Below are 18,181 nucleotides of genomic sequence, written 5' to 3'. Positions count from 1 at the left end.
TATCCATATGTAGAACATATATTGGGAAACATCAGCATGAAGCCTAACTCTTCTTCTGAGATATTAATGGTCTGAAGAAGGGATTGATGAATTGCATGCCATTCTATCCACAATTATGTATCATTTTAAGAAATAAATCCACAGTTATAATTTTAACTGTTATCCTAATACTTATTTTGCAGCGAAAATGAATATACTAAACAATGTGTTGCATTGGGAAAGGTATGAATATATACGGTGTGAAGGAAAGCAGCACATAAGTGAAAGGAAAGCCTTTTTCTGATCTTCCCTTAAGAAATATAAATTATTGGTTCATTTAAGAATGCTGGTTCCTAATCTGATTGCATTGCCTTTTTCACTTTGAAACCAGCTGAATTCATAAACATTTATGTAATATTTATCTTGAATGGGATTTGAATAGGAAGTAGGGTGCAGAGAAAGAAGGCATCAATGGAATCCAATCTGCAGAGGAGGAAAATCTATTGAGGTTCCCCCCCCACCCCCCACCCCGCATTTAACATCATGCATGTACATTCAGTTCCATTATGCAGCATTTGAAATTGCCAGATTATTCAGTCAGCCCTAGCATATTCTCAGGATTGAAGATGCATTTCTTATTACATAGAAGAATACTAACAAAGTTGCCTCACTATGTAGGACTCATGCTATTTTAATTAAGTTATAATTTTATCGATGATACAGATTTTTAGGGACCCTTTCCCGTCCTGATAACTTAAAAATGTACATAGTTATTGTAGTTCAGGGTTTATTGTTTTTGAAGAAAACTGGAAAGAGAATGTAACTTTTTCCTCTTTATTCTGTCCTGTATTTGTTTCTATCAAGGCTCTTCAGGTGGCAAGGCAATTCCTTCTGCAGCAGGCAACAGGGCTGACTTCTCCTACCAGCAATGAAAATAAGCAGCCGGCTGTTCAGGTAAGGGACAGCAAAAATGTGGGTACTATTAAACTACTAAATGTAATAGGCCATGAGAATGCTTAAAATTCTACTTCAAATGTATACCTGAAAATCTGAGCTTTCTTAGTATAGCTTTAAAAAGCATTAATAATTCTGTAAATCTTTTAGCGATTGAAAAGTATTTTTCCAATGCTAATATTATAGGCCTGCTTCTTCATTGCCATGATCTCATGGTGTAAGGCAGGGGTCCCCAACCTTGGCCACTTTATGACTTGTGGACTTCAACTCCCAGAATTCCCCAGCCAGCATGGAATTCTGGGAGTTGAAGTCCACAAGTTATAAAGTGGCCAAGGTTGGGGACCTCTGGTGTAGGGCACTATTAGCCTTTTCATTACACTCATTATAGAGGTGAGGAAAACTGCTATTGTGGTGATGCTTACTCCAAGGGGGAAGATTTTGTAGCTGTTGACAATTTGTCTTCTCACTTTCTAAGCCAGCACTTATTCAGTAGGCCCTTTCTATTGCCACTCATTAATAATGTGTGCAGTTTTGACCATCTTTCTTGGTGGCCTGAAAAAAATAATTGTGATACGTATTATTAGAATCTCTCTCTCTATAAAATAGTTTTTCAGCCATTGGGGATAGAAAGGCATTTTCTAGATTGCTGTACTTTTTAAACACCATTTTACCACTGCACCATTATACTGCAGTGATTTAAATCATTAAGACTTAGTACCATGGGAAAATATAGAAATGACTGGACTACCTTAAATGGAGCTTGACAGTTTTCTTCTTCGTTTGTAGTCTTATATTTACTTTTCATGATAAAAGCCATGAGACCAGCTTGGGGTAGCAAAAACTATTAAAATAAAGTTTTAAGTAATCAGGATCTCTCTTTGGATGTAGATAGAAATTATCAGAAGGTACAGGTGACATGATATTCTGCACTGGGAAAAATAGAAAGAAAAAAAAAGTGTTCTGATTTTTCCAGGCAACTTCGGACAACTTCTGATTCTAGTATTTTGGTAATGAGAAAATAGCTTTTCTTTGTCTACTTTATCTACACAGTGCAAAATTGTATACACTTCAATCATTTGCTTCCTTTCTAGATTAAAAAGTTCCAAATTTTACAACTTTTCTTCATAGGAAAGCAATCCCTTGATCGTCTTAGTTGCTCTCCTCTGAACCTTCTCTAGCTTCATTATATACTTTTCAGGTGCAGTGAACAGAACTACATACAATATTGCAGGAGTGATTGCACAATTGATTTACAGAAGGGCATAATAATATGGTATCTCTATTTTCAATATATTATTCCTAAAATGCTGTTGACCTTTTTTTTTAACAACAGATGCATCCTGTGTTAACATCTTCATTGAACTATTTACCATTGCTTCAAGATCTCTTACTCATCATTCACTGCTAGTTCTGATCCCCTTAGTCTATACAAGTAGTTAGAATTTTTGGCATCAATGTACATCACTTTACATTTACTCCTATTGAAAGACCTTGGCTATTTTGATGCCCACTGCCCTAATGTGCAGGCATCCCTTTGGAGCTCTTTTACAGTCCCTTATTGTTTTTACTAGTCTGAACAATTTAATGTCATCAGCAAACCTGATTGTTTCACTAGTCAAATCCCATTCCAGATTATTTATAAATAAAAAAAACACTAATCCTAGGACAGAAACCTGAAGGATTCCATTAGTTACATTCCTCCATTATAAGAAATTGATTTGGTTTTCTCCTACTCTTTTCTAATTTTTAGCTACTTTCCTGTTTAAGCCTGCTGGGAAGTCTTTGATGATGAACTTTATCATAAACTTTGAAAGTCTAAGTAGATAACATCTACTTGCTTGTCCTTATCCACATCTTTATTAATGTCTTCAACAAATTCTAATAGATTAGTTGTGCAAGACTTCCCTTAGTGAAGCCATCTTGGATATCCTTAAGCAAGACCTGTGTCTCCAAATGCTTGGAGATGTAATTTTATCTTTAATAGCAGTTTCAAATATGTTCCCCGGAACAAATATTAAACCGACAGGCCTAGAATTTCCTGGATCTCTCCTATGAGCCGTTCTTAACAATTTGAATTATGCTGATCACCTTCCAGTCTTCAGTGACCCAGGCTGAGTAGAATCAGGCTGCATATTTTAGTTAGGAGGACCACAATCTCAGCTTTAAGTTTACCAGAATGTATTATTCTGTTTTGAATTTCACAATAGATTTAGATAAAAAAGGTGATCAGCCTTAAAATCATCTTCAACATTGGACTGATGATTTTTGTAAGGGTTAGGGTCAAATTAAGGCAGAGAATTATTTGAATACTGAGTACAAAGCTGGAATAAAAGGTTTCAAATTGACCTGGGTACTTTATGACGATCCCCAGAATCAGCACAGGAAAAGGGAGAAGTCTGAATCCTCACCATGTTCAGTTAGTCAAGGTTTCAAAGAAAGGGACAGGGTGAGAACATTTCTGTGAATAAATTGACACTATTCCACTTTTAAGATCATTGATTTTGTTGTTAAATCTGTTAGCTACATAGAGGGCTCAAATAATGAGAATCCACTTCAGGAATCCAGGAGAAAAATGAACAATATGAAATTGTTCCACATAAAATTAAGTGCTGCGCCTATCTAGGACATTGCATGACATTGTTGAAAATACAAACTAAACATTTTTACTAACCAATTGAAATGCTTTCCATTGAAACAAAAGCTTCTGAAAATATATTTTTTCCTTTCAGAAAAGCTCATCCCTCTTCAAATAATGTTCAAACTTTGGCTGAATAGCGTTGTTGGTTTGTGTATGATTCAGAAAGTATTGAAGCACCCTTCTCTGCCCATTATGTGACTTTGGAACTAGAGTATTATCACAGTCACAGAGTTGTTGCTGTTCTGGCATCTAACATTGTGTGGAATATCATGTTGTCATATTCTGCACTGCCCTTCCCCCAAAAGTGATATCTAGCGATTGCAGTGGGAATGGGGAAATATATAGCATGATGTCATCACATCACACTTTTGTAGACATTACAAGGAAGAGTGTGAAAGAGACAGAGAAAGAGGTAGCAGCTTTGTGCCTTTTGTAACATCTAATTACACCCCGACTCAGTTACACCTCAAGCATCAAGCCTGCTCTTTAGCTTTAAAATGGTAAAACTGCCCTCTTTTCAGCTTCAAATGTCCCCAGAGACATTGCCAAAGTGGAGGTCATTGTAAATACCAGCCAGGGCAGTGGACTTGGGATATGCAAAGGGTTGCCAAATGAGCATAAATTAAGGTCTAAAGGAGGAACAGAAAAAAGGAGGGGAAGCCCAAGTAAGTGGAAAGTGACAATTTTAAATAGCTGTGTGGAGAGACTCTCCCTTTAGGCTAATTAAATTTATTGGCAAACAGCAGGATACTTTATTTGAGCCATGCAGGTTTAATTAACAAAAGAAAGTAATTAGTATGTGCTATCCTGGAACTGAAGGTCCTACCTATATCTGCCTGAATTCTTTCTCAAATCTGCTGGAAATCACAGAAATCCTATAGAAGAGGACATGGATAAAGAGAGCTCGTTTTCTGATTATCTAGATGCTCCAGATGGTTAAAAACCTTCTGATAATCTTCATATTTATTGATCTCCTGTTTTGTTTAAATGCATCTCAAATAAAACAAGGGGATTATCTTGTCTGTGGTTTCTCATTCCGTTTTGCATGCGCACACCCTGTCCTCAAGTGAATATGCTCCATTTCCTTCTTAACCAGGTTCTATTTATTTTTCACAGAGGCTGTCTGCCTCTGAAATTGTACAGCTAAAGCTGCATTATGTTCCTTTGAAAGCAGAAGAAATTATCACTCCTTGATGCCCAGCATTATTCGTTTCATGATCAGATGAGGACATGATTATTAGCGAGACTAAAGTTCATTGTGCCAAGATTCACTTTTCATAGAAGGCTAGTCTCTGGATTCCCCCCCCCCCAGCTGTCTACATCTCAGTAAAGAAAAGCCAGATCAGAAGCCATTTAAGAAAAATAGTTTAACTCACATGTTCTACTCTCACTTCACTCGTATAGTGGCTTTGCTTTATTCCAATAATTTTCAAATGAAGTCCTGCTGTGAGTTTTCTGCTAACTTTCTTGTTTTTTCTGCTGGTGTTTTCAAAACACCATAAACATGACATTATCTTAAGAAAGTTTGTAAGACATGACAGAATCCAGATGCATCCAGAAACATTTTTTTGGTATGTCTCTTTTCCTTCTTTCTTCTCCTTCGTGACACCTGACCTAAAAGGAGTAGCCGTTCTGTAGAGGGAGCAGATAGGCCACCAGTTTCATTAACCAGTTTAACTGAAAGTGAAGAAGGCAAAATCATTGTTGATATTAAGAGCAATAATTCATCTGAGCTTCTCCTGAGCCAGCAGTCAGCTTTTTCCAATAGCTTTTTCAGGAAGGAAATGCAGTTACTAAGTGAAAAACATATTTAAAGAACAAAGGCAGTAAGGATGAAGTCAGATTCCTGTAATCTATGAGTCTCTCTCCTTTTTATTTTTGTGTGAAATACATGCCCATATTTCCTATATTTTTCCTGTTTTTTTTTCTCCCTTCTGTTTTCTCTTCTTTTCTTTAGTGATTAAGTGTGTGAATCTGGATTCTATCTAGCCGTCTTTCTAAACTAGTCTCCTTCTGTCATTATGTGTTTACCTTTCCTTTCACCTTCACTTGTTCCTGGTCTGTTTTCTCTCTCCCTCTATGTTTTTTTACGGCCCTTTTGCTTTGTCTCTTTACATTACCACCACTCTTGGTCCAGCCTTTTCCAGTCTCTTTTCTGTCTGTCTTGATAACTTTCTCAGTGTTAACAAAGGCTAATGTACGTTCTCTCTCTCTCTCTCTCTCTCTCCCCTCCCCCCCTCCCCATCTTTTTGTGTTACAAAAGCACTTGTGAAAATTATAGGCATGAGAAAGGCATAACTCAAAACTCAGCAGCCTCTCTCTCCATATTCTCCAGCAGTGTTACTGGAGGAGGATCCAAATGAAGAGACAGGATTAGCAGACTTTTTTTTTTTTGAAAAGAAATTTATCTAACAGTGGAATGGTGTGGATGAGATTGACCAGGAGTTTTCTTCAGGTGGGAGAACTGATAGGAAGTGTGTTTGTGTGAATGAAGAATGTATTGAATAAGACTGAAAGGTGGGCTTGTTGATAGAATGTGTAAAAATGACTGTAGAATATCAAAGTATTTTGGACGCTGAGCTTGTCAATCAGAAGATCGGCAGTTTGGCGGGTCGAATCCCAAGTGCCGCGTAAGAGAGTGAGCGCCTGTTACCTGTCCCAGCTTCTGCCAACCTAGCAGTTCGAAAGCACTTAAAAATGCAAGTAGAAAAATAGGGACCGCTACGGTGGGAAGGTAACAGTGTTCCGGGCGCCTTTGGCATCTAGTCATGCTGGCCACATGACCACGGAGACGTCCTCGGACAAGCGCTGGCTCTTCGGCTTTGAAACGGAGATGAGCACCGGCCCCTAGAGTTGGAAACGACTAGCACACATGTGCGGAGGAACCTTTACCTTTACCTTTATAAATTCTGCAGCCAAAGACAAGTCCAAATGAAGCAGGTATGCTTCCATAATTGTAAGAAAAACAAAACCAGACTTTACCCCTCCCTCCCCCCCCCCCGCTTGCCAGGCTTCAGTAATTGTTTTCCACTCTTGCCCAAAGAGTGGAAAGTAAGCAGAACTCTTTCATTCTTCAGTCCAGTAGCCTCTGAACACCACTATAATGTTTTCCTTTACAAAGAGGATAGAAAGTATTAAAAACAAGCTGCACAGCTAGAAAGGAAAGTAGAGCTTTCTAATGTTGAAATCAGAGTTAGTGCAAACGTAAATACATTAATTGGCAACGGTGTGGCAGAATGCAGCACTTTTAAACTTTTCCATTCAGGTTTGGTAGCATGAATACTGTACGGTGTATTCATGAATATTAAGAAATACCAATACTGTAATATTGACCTCACTGAATAATAATATCAGATACCAGAATTTGCCCACTACAAAAAATAAAGTTTTGTCAAAATATATGTTATTTTCATGTTTCTTTAATTATGTCTTGTGGTAGTATTTTAATAAATTGAATAAAATTGACTACCCACTAATGGGATCTTTCTAGAATTTTGGGCTGGACCAGACCCTGATCCATTAATCTAGTTTTGGAGCTGTACACACACACACACACACACACACACACACTCACACACACACACTACCTTCTATGTGTAGAGAGACTCTTAATGCAAAGTTTAAAGTTGAGAAGCTTCCTACAGAACAAAGTTACCAAGCTTAAATTGTCTCATTGATCACTCTTGTCTTGTCAATTATATTTTCTGGGGGGCCCAGCACATGCCAAGACTAAACCTCCATACCAGGCTTGTATAGGCACAAAATATTAAAACACTGAATTTATTTCAGTTTGATAGTTGTAAATATAACATGGTTTAGTGAAATAAGTGAAGCGCTTGTCTATTTTATTTACAGTTCACAAAATTTCTGTAAACCAAAATCCAGAAAAAAATAACTTTAGGCAATTTTTTGTTGTTGTTGAAAAAGGTCACTCAGAATAATTTGTGGAACTTTAATGTAGAGGAAATTCAGTGTATATGAACTTTGTGAATTCTGAGCATATCATCCCAATTAATGTGTGAAAAATAATTATAATGTTTTGTCAGTTTTTTTCAAAGTTCATAGTGCAGTTTTTAGCTCATGAAAAGTTCCTTTCAAACCTGTCTTACGATAAAAAAACTTCTAAAACATTTGAACAATACATACATACATATTTGTATGTATGTACACACACAGACACACACACACATACACACACACACACACACACATAAACATATTTAGGTATAAATTGTGTGTATTTTAACAAAAATGATAAATATAGAAATAAGATCTGAAATGTATTGTTGAGATTACAAATGCACACTTCTGTAGTGAAACAGAAATGTTTTGGAAGTTAATTTAGTCATACTTAGTCCAAGTAATAGCCAGCCTGATGGTTAAGACAGCAAGCTAGAAACCTGAAAATTGTGAGTTCTAGTCCTGCCCTGGGTATGAAGCCAGCTGAGTGATCTTGTGCAGTAACCCTCTTTCAGCCCTAGAAAGGAAGCAATAGCAAACTACTAATGAAATTTGGACAAAAAAACGTTAGAGACTAATCCAGGCAGTTGCCAGAAGTCAAAAAGGGCAGGGCAGAAGGAAAGGAAGGAAGGAAGGAAGGAAGGAAGGAAGGAAGGAAGGAAGGAAATTAGTTTTAAAAAACCAGTCATTCCCTAACCTTTGGTTCAAGAGAACATTTTACATCCACTAGATTTATATCATTTGCATTTTATTGTGAGCTTTGAGCAAGCGTGATATTAGGAAAAGTTATCTTTAACATTTTATGGATTTTTAAAATTGTTTTAAAAGTAATTAACAGCTATACAGAAACACTGTAACTTGTCTTTTTATCCAGGATTTCTGAAGTTGAAATTAAAATTAGTTACATAGATTAGTGTCAAACCCTTCCTCCCTCCCTTCCCTCACCTCCCCTCCCCTCCCCTTCCTTTTTTGACCAAGTGAACACATCCTAACAGTTCTTGGGATTCTTAGCCATCTGCTATGTCATTTCTTCCTTGATTTGTTGTATTGGTTAATTTTTTTAGTTGTTTCCCTTTTTATATACACATATCACATGTACATCCATATGCATATGCACTCATTCATTTACTTGCTGTTGTTTCCAGTTCAGTAATTACACTTTTGAATATTTTATTAATGATTCTGTTTTAAAGTCAATATCTTTCCAGAGAGGTGAAGTTATTTCATTTTTTAAAAAATTCTCCTAATCCAAAATTTCAGGTAGAGGCCTCCATGAATTTTTTTTTTACCTCAGAATACAAATTTGTAGGAAAGTGTCAGTATCCATTTGGCCTTTGAATTACTTTGAACCACCTGGCAGGTTCCAGGTAAAGTGATAATGCCTATTTGAAGTAGATATAAGACGTTTTGAAATTCAACTGAGATGAAACAATCAGATTTCAGTGATCATGAATCTGCTATATTTATTTTGATAATCTGAGGTAATTTTATGTTATAATTTATTATTAATTCTATCTTAGATGATTTATTGTTTAAAAGAAAAGCAGGAATAACTGAATTTATTCCAGGAGTAACATTGAAATTCAACTCTCCATTCTGACCTATGGCATATTATGAGCTTTATGTATATGAGAGCATAATGCTAATGTAATTCACTCTACATCCCTAAATCAGTATTTTACACTTGGAAGTTCAATTATGCAGTGATGACAAATTATGAAAACCAGGTTCTTTCTGTATAAGGTTACTTAATTCTAATAGTCTATGTAGTTGCACATTTGTATTCAATCCTTTTCTTTTTTGTTTTCTTTGTTTGTTTGTTTAGAAAGATGTTACATGTACAAACACGAGGACAGTTTGAAAATAAACCTCCGTTTGGTTATCAGTGACAGACACTCGCAGATACAGAACTTTTATTATACACATTAGAAAACTGCAGTATTACATTACTTTTTGACTTAATCGCCATTCAAATTGAGGCACTTGTCATAACATCTTACAAGATTTGAAAATCCTTAGTAGTAGTCACTCAGCGCCAAATCTGGGCTATGGGGGAGTGATCAAAAGCATCCCAATGGAACTACTTCAAAAGTTCTTAGGTGCATCTAGCAGTGTGCAGGCGAGCATTATCGTTGAACCAGCACCACATCAGTAGTCAGCATGCCCCAATGCTTTGTTATGGATGGCTCTTCTAAGTTTTTGTAACATTTCACAGTAGACTTCTGAATTGATGGTCGAACCACACTCCATGAACTTCACTAGCAGTACTCCTTTGGCATTTTCACATTTGTCGGGATTGTCTATGGCACCACTTCTGGTGCGGTGTTGGTTCATGATAACCAGCTAGATGCACCCAAGAACTTTTGAAGCAGTTCCATTGGGATGCTTTTGATCACACACACACACACACACACACACACACACACACACACACACACACACACACACACCATAGCCCAGATTTGATGCCAAGCGACTACTAACTAAGGAATTTCAAACCTTGTAAGATGTTATGATCAGTGCCTCAGTAATGTAATGTTGTTTTCTAATGTCTGTCATTGATAACCAAACAGAGGTTTATTTCTGGATTGCCCTTGTATAAGATATTTATTTCATGCAATCTCTGCAACATGAAAATGTTCCAACCCCTATTTAAAAACTTCTGTATGATCATGGTTATCTCCCTCAACGGAATATACTTTTCATGCAAAATTACCTATTTTATTTATAAGCTGTCAGTTTGATTGTAACTTTTATGTATTAATGCTTTTACTTTACCTTATACATGACTTTTTTTCTTGGTTTTGAGATCTCCCTCCCCAAAAAATCTTAAATGTGACTCTTATCCATCAAAACATGGCTCAAGCCTGACTTACAATGGTTCAATACATTTCACAAATAAATGGGAACTTAAACTGCATCCCCAATTTATTTTGGCAGTTGTGCTCTGGTAGAATTTGATACTTTTATTCCCAACCATTTGGGCTGTAGAAGTTGAAGGACTATGAGCCAATGATGTGGTTTCAAAAGAACATTCCAAATTCTACTTGGGAAAATGAATTGGTTGCAAGATTATGGCCATTTTTAAAAGTTCTGGCAATGAGAAACACTATTTTCTTCTTGAGATTTTGTCCATTTCTAAAAGAAAACTGAAGGGTATATGTGCCATTTCAAGACATTTTTGTAACCAAAGAACAGTACAGGGAAAGAGTAGCAAGTTTGGAGCAATTGCAGGAAATTGCTTTTCTTTTGTCTGCGTGGCAAGAGAGCAGTGGTGTGGAAAAGTGTATTTTGTTGATCTGAACTTGAGTGAAATGGGTAATGAAGACAGATCAATATTAGTCCTTCTACGTTCACTCACTTGAGAAAAAACAGAACTTCCTCTATACGTGTTGTTCAGCTGATTTTTTTTAATTTTATTTTAGTTGGTCATATTAGAGCTGATTCTCTTATTTTCTCCCATGCCTTGATCCTCCTCCTTTTTTTATTCATTCTGTCTTCTTGTTACAGCTCTTACTTTTGCTTGGTATCCAGAACATTGGTAATGTTGGTATAGAGACACTAAGAAACAAAACTATATTGCATAAGTCATTCAGGTGTAATAAACTATTGGTTTAAGTCTGATAAACTTAAACATTGTCAGAAGAGATTGTCAGGTTTCATGAAACTTTAACATGAAAAGCTCATAAAAAAACCTTTTTATCCAGGCATGCTAAAATATCTCCCCCAACGTTGTTCATATTCTGTTCCAGAGTTCAGTGGACCTTAGCTTCATTTGGATTATCAGTACGATGTCCATCTCAGGGTATCTGTTGCGGAATATTTTTAGTTCATCTTGTAGCAATTAAAAATCAATACGCATAGGATGTAGCAATAGTACTTATGCAAAGTTAAGCAGTTGGAATGCTTTCTTAAAATATAAATGGAGTTAGCAACTAGATCTTGGATTCATTTTATAATAATTAGAGAATACAGTAAGAGTTAAATTTGTATAAATACCTAGTAGGCATTTATATATGTGTACTACATTACAATAATTTAAAATATTGTGATTCCACTACAAACCCCCAAAAAAGTTTCCTATAGCACTTCTTCTGATATTATGTTTTCCATGACTGATTTTTTTTAAGTATGACCCATATCTGTGAAAGAGGTGCCAATCCCTGGAATAAGATTTAGCTCAGAATGAATATCTAGATATGTTGTATTCACTATTGCAATTATTTCTTTGAATCGCTTGATTTCTTTATCCCCGTTCCTCAAGACAAATTTATGTCCTAGGTATTTATTTTTTTGAGGACTACAAGTATGCTTAATCATATGCAATCTTCCCTATTCCTAATTTTGGCTGGCTGAATGGGATAGAACTTTCTTGACGGGTGTCAAGCTTGCCGCATCACGTGATGTGTTGTGACGTATCACAACTTTTTTTTTTTTTGCATTGCTGGAGCTGAGGTGGGTGCGGCCTCTGCATGATGCAACCGGCCCACTGGGCCGGCAGTTTGACACCCCTGTTCTAGTTTTATGAAAGTCAGGCTTCTGCTCTCTGTCAACCAAATGCAAATAAAAATCCCCTTCAGAACCTCTAAGGAAGTTTGCATTTGAACAGGTGAGTTTGGCACACAATCTACTAATGTGGGTGTATGACCTTATAACCTTACATGTGTTTGCAAATCCTGTTTGGTATAATCTTGAACAGAGCTACCATCCCTTCCTTAATATGATACTTGTTATCTACCCACAAGCAGGCTATTCTTTTGTTTTTGTTTTTTTTTGTCTTTAATTAGGGTATAATGGGCTTCCTGCTGAAGCATCTTGAAAAGGCATCTCCATTCTGATGCCTTATCAGAGCTTTGTTATAAGACTAGAACTGTTAGTAAGCAGTTTTGTGGAATGGCAACAGGCCAACAAGTGAGTCACTGCCTATCCTAGCTTACTGTCTGCCAGATGCCAGCTATGACACACCCATACCGACAAATCATTATTGAAGAGAGAAATTCAACATCTCTGTCCGCAGGCATAATGCTTCTGTTGTTGCTGAGAGTGTTAATTTTTTAGAGAGGAGAAGAGCCTAAGATTGTAAAACTGCAGGCATGGGGCGAGTCAGTAGAAACTTCCGTGGTAACTTAATTACTCTTGAACTCATGTTAGTAGTGCAGAAAATAGCTGAAACTGCAACCCTCCTAGAGTTTGGACTTGTGTGTAATGCTTACTGGGAGCTTAATTAATAAATAGTGGTTTGAAAGTTTAAGTCAAAATTGAAAGTATATTTAACTATCCTAAAAAAATGATGTGCATTGTTTGCTTGCTTGCAAATTAAAACTAACCAGAGGTTAGCAAAAATGGATTCTGAAAAGTTGTTTGGATCTTAATGTAAAGAAAGAAGAAGGATGACTTTCGGTTCACATCTTTTTTTCCCCACTGCACTTACCCAATGGACTGACTAAGGATTTGGAAAAGTAACATGTATATTTTAAAACAGTGTCCTTGGGGGCTTCAGGAATGATACTTAGTAACCCATTCCCTCTTTTTATGATGCAAGATATGTTGCATCCAAGGGAGATGAGCAGTTAAGAAACATGAAATAAGAATGAATCAATGAAGGAATGAAATATGATAATTCTTAAATCTTTTCCCTATCTCTATCTCAGTCTACTCTTTATCTACACGTACAATTACAATAATAATCAAATTTATTGGCAGTTAAATTGCTAGTATTATAGAATTCTAAGTCAAGTACTTCACTTTGCCTACTATAGAATGGCACTCAATAAATGTTCATCAGAATGTTGTTTTACTTTCCTCATTTGCTTTTACTTGATCTAATATAGCTCTAGCCGAGGTGAAAACTACAACTTACATTGCTATTAATTTTTGTTAGTAGCATATGGATTGTATCATGAACTGAAAGTTTCAACATCTATCATTGGCCATGCTGGCTGATTATGCTGAGTAAAGTTCAACAACATCTGCAGAATTGTTCACACCTACTTCAGGCAATCTTGCTGCCATTTTCACTAGCTGGTGCTATTGAAAGTAAAAAAAAAGACTCTCTTTAATATAGCTACCATGAAATAGGCTGAAGTCATTTCTTTTGAGAAGTTTTGATGTCACTAGTGCCCCCATGCTGCCTGGTACTCATTTAGTTTCATTTACACTGTAAAAATTAGCAGGCGGAAAAGAAATTAATGTGTACAGGAAACCTCATTACCAAACCTTTGTGTAAGATTTAAATGTGACCCCCAAATTAGCTATATAGAATGAAATTACTTGACAAGTCTACTTCCATATTATTGATGTGGACTTTGTTAATGTTAGATAAGATAAGATAACCTTTATTGTCATTTTTTTTTACTGTGGGCACAAGGGCACACATCACAAATGAAATTTAGTTGCCCGCACTCAAAGTGAACATATTCTTGACATACTATATACAACATATGTATAGACCCACACCCTTACATATACATAACAAATAAATTTTAAACACTGTCCATCTTGAAAATATAACGGAAGGAGGGAGCTTGAGAGTTCACAAGGTTAATGCTGTATGGAATGAAAGTATGGCTGAATCTGGATGTACAAGCAGCAGAAGAAAAATTAGTTCAAGCAATGCCTTATCCAATGTAATTCTGGTGACTAGTACAATTTCTTCAAGAGGAATTGAGTACAAATAGCCCTCAACTTACAACCATTCATTTAGTGATGGTTTGAAGTTACAATGGCATTGAAAAAGTGATTATGTCCATTTTTCACCCTTACGACAGTTGCAGCATCCCCATGGTCATGTGATCAAAATTCAGATGCTTGGCAGCTGGCTCATATTTATGATGCCTGCAGTGTCCTAAGGACCTTTTTCAACCTTCTGACAAGCAAAGTCAATAGGGAAGCCAAATTCACTTAACAGCATTGTTATTAACAACAGCAGTGATTCATTTAACAACTATGGTAAGAAAGCTCATAAAATGGGGCAACACTCACCTAACAACTGTTGCTTAGCAACATAAATCAATTGTGGTCATTAGTCAAGGATTACCTGTACTAGATTTGATGCTCCATTGGTAACAGAGATTTGGTAAGCTGTAGAAATTTCCCTCTATAGTGAAAGTAGATAATTGAATAGAAACCACTGTTTAACACTGAGCATTGATTATCAAATACATGAATAGGGAGGGTGTTCCATTAATGTAGGAGGAGTTTTAAATTCATCAGGTAGTTAATCTTATTATTTACTTTTCTCATTACCCCTTTGATTCCTTTTAAGATGATAAAATGTGATTTGATGTTAAGAAAAGAGATAAAATAACTGAGCAAAATATTCTTCAATACCCTATCAGTATAGCCATTTCAAAAGCTTCCAATGGTTTTCATTATTACACTCTATTCTAAGTAGCTGTGCAACTTCCAATATCTGCCATTTGATAGTAGTCATAGCAAAATTTCCTCCCATCCACATAAGGATAGAGGCACAAATGGATTTGAGAAGTTTTAATATATGTGGTCCACAATGCAGGATTAGAATGTGAAGATGACAGAATTAGCAGAAATTGGAAAATTGATCTATTTGATAAGGGATAAAGCAATAAATGGTCTTCCCAGTTGCAATGTATGGCTGTGAAAGTTGAACCATAAAAAAGGCTGAGTGCCAAAGAATTGAGGCCTTTGAACTATGGTGCTGGAGAAGACTCCTGCGAGTCCCTTGGACTGCAAGGCGATCAAACCGGTCAGTCCTAGAGGAGATCAACCCTGACTGCTCTTTAGAAGGCCAGATCCTGAAGTTGAAACTCAAATACTTTGGCCACCTAATGAGAAGGAAGGACTCAATGGAGAAGAGCCTAATGCTGGGAAAGGTTGAGGGCAAGAGAAGAAGGGGACGACAGAGAATGAGGTGGCTGGATGGAGTCACTGAAGCAGTAGGCATGAGCCTAAATGGACTCCAGAAGATGGTAGAGGACAGGAAGGCCTAGAGGAACATTGCACATGGAGTCACGATGGGGCAGACACGACTTTGCAACTAACAACAACAAAGCAGTAAATACTTTCTTTAAAAAAAACTGGAAACCCTTTATGGACTTTTTCCAGAAAATAGATAAAAATGACATGATGATTTCTAGATTTGAAAAGAGTGGGAAATCGGAAGATTTGGGAAGAAGTTACCTATGTGATATAACCTTGATGGGGGGGAGTGGCAATAAATATGATTGTAACTGTTGTATGGAAGATTGAAAATTGCTTGTTTAAATATTCTCTTTTTCTTTTATCTACTGCACTTTATCTTTTTTCTTTTTCTTAATTTCATTTTCTTTGTTTTCTTCTCTGTTTATCTTTTCTCTGCTTAAAAATATTCTAATAAATAAAGATGATTAAAAAAGAAAGTAGGTTTAGTATATGTGGATTTAATATTGGATTTTATATTTGGGGTAAAGTATTTCATCTCTAGCTATTCAGCTAGCCAAATGTCTTGCTTTTGGCCCAAAAAGATATATTCATTTTTATTCTGCTTTTCTGTTCCTTTTAAATACTCAAGTTACTTTGTTGTTGTTGTTAGCTGCGAAGTCGTGTCCGACCCATTGCGACCCTATGGACAACGTTCCTCCAGGCCTTCCTGTCCTCTACCATCTGCTGGAGTCCATTTAAGCTCACGCCTACTGCTTCAGTGACTCCATCCAGCCACCTCATTCTCTGTCGTCCCCTTCTTCTCTTGCCCTCAACCTTTCCCAGCATTAGGCTCTTCTCCAGTGAGTCCTTCCTTCTCATTAGGTGGCCAAAGTATTTGAGTTTTAGCTTCAGGATCTGGCCTTCTAAAGAGCAGTCAGGGTTGATCTCCTCTAGGACTGACCGGTTTGATCGCCTTGCAGTCCAAGGGACTCGCAGGAGTCTTCTCCAGCACCATAGTTCAAAAGCCTCAATTCTTTGGCGCTCGGCCTTTCTTATGGTCCAGCTTTCACTGCCATACATTGCAACTGGGAAGACCATAGCCTTGACTATACACACTTTTGTTGACAGGGTGATGTCTCTGCTTTTTAGTGTGCTGTCTAGATTTGCCATGGCTTTCCTTCCCAGGAGCAAGCGTCTTTTAATTTCTTGGCTACAGTCCCCATCTGCAGTGATCTTGGAGCCTACGAAAATAAAATCTGTCACTACCTCCATTTCTTCCCCATCTATTTGCCAGGAATTGAGAGGGCCGGATGCCATGATCTTGGTTTTCTTAATGTTAAGTTTCAACCCAAGTTTTGCACTCTCTTTCTTCACCCGCAACTTGAGGCTCTTTAGTTGGATTCGAACTGAGTTCATTCTGTCATTTTGAGGATTGTATCCCAGTATTGCTTTTCTTACTCTTTTATTGACTATGAAGGCTGCTCCATTTCTTCTGGGGGATTCTTGCTCGCAGTAGTATACCTGATGGTCATCTGAATTAAATTCACCCATTCCTGTCCATTTTAGTTTGCTGATTCCTAAGATGTTGATGTTCAGTCTTGTCATCTCTTGTTTGACCACGTCCAGCTTTCCTTGATTCATGGATCTTACATTCCAGGTTCCTATGGAGAAAAAATCTTTACAGCATCGGACTTTCCTTTCACCACCAGACACATCCACAGCTGAGCGTCCTTTCGGCTTTGGCCTAGTCGCTTCATTCTTTCTGGCGCTACTAGTACTAGCCCTCTGCTTTTCCCCAGTAGCATATTGGATGCCTTCTGACCTGAGGGGCTTATCTTCCAGCGTCATATCGTTTTGCCTTTTGGTACTGTCCATAGGGTTTTCAGGGCAAAGATACTGGAGTGGGTTGCCATTTCCTTCTCCAGTGGATCACGTTTTGTCAGAACTCTCGGCTATGACCTTTCCGTCTTGGATGGCCCTGCACGGCATAGCTCATAGCTTCATTGAATTACGCAAGCCCCTTCGCCACAACAAGGCAGTAATCCACGAAGGGGTCAAGTTACTTATATCAGCAAATAACACTTAAAAGTAAAAAAAAAGCCATAATGGAAGGGATGAGCCTTCAGAATGAGCTGCTAAAACAAATGACTGAAGATCTGTTGTAGCGCCATAAAGTGTACATTTCATAGCTTGAGAGTAATGTAGAAGAAGGTCCTTTTCTGCATGTCTGATACACAACCTCAGAAACAAAGGGAGTATCTTTGGATGGCCTCTACTGAATAATTGTATACCACTCAGAGTTGCTTCTTGTGAGACAGGCAGCTATATAAATGTGTTAAATAAATAAATACATTCATAACAGAAGCATCTTTCAGATACTCATGTGTCAAGCCATTTAGAGTTGTACAGTTAATTTGTCTATTCAGGTACTTAGGAGGGACAGATTCTTTCTGTAAATGAAATGCACAGAAAGACATTGTTAGGTGAACAATTCACACAATCTAATTGAGAACAGCCTTCTCCAACCTGGAGCCCTCTACATTTGTTGGTTTACAACTCTTCCATTCAGCCAGCATGGCAACTACTAGGCTGGCATTGTGGGAATTACAGTCCAGCATGCTGGAGTTTTCCACACTGGGGAAGGATAAAGAAGGTAGGTGAGAGAAAGAATCTAATCATGATAGAGCAGTCATTAGTGACTTTTCCCACCAACTCTTTGTAAACTAGGAAGCAGGAATGTGAGAATCATAGCTCATGTATATCTTCCTTCAT

At 37.2% G+C, this 18,181-nt stretch overlaps 1 protein-coding gene across 3 annotated transcripts in view; it reads left to right on the top strand.

Annotated features, from left to right (window-relative positions):
* The window catches only part of FOXP4 (forkhead box P4), a 192,854-nt gene that overhangs the window by 92,718 nt on the left and 81,955 nt on the right, over positions 1-18,181 (top strand). For all 3 annotated transcript variants that reach the window (XM_081323168.1, XM_081323169.1, XM_081323170.1), the window contains one exon: positions 844-933. In XM_081323168.1, coding sequence (XP_081179294.1) covers positions 844-933 — 90 coding nt within the window. The remainder of the gene's footprint in view (positions 1-843; positions 934-18,181) is intronic.

Source organism: Vipera berus (assembly GCF_964194415.1).
Source record: "Vipera berus genome assembly, chromosome: 3".
Classification (NCBI taxonomy): domain Eukaryota; kingdom Metazoa; phylum Chordata; class Lepidosauria; order Squamata; family Viperidae; genus Vipera; species Vipera berus.
The sequence above is the reverse complement of the archived record's forward strand: the minus strand, read 5'-3'. Positions and strand labels throughout refer to the sequence as shown.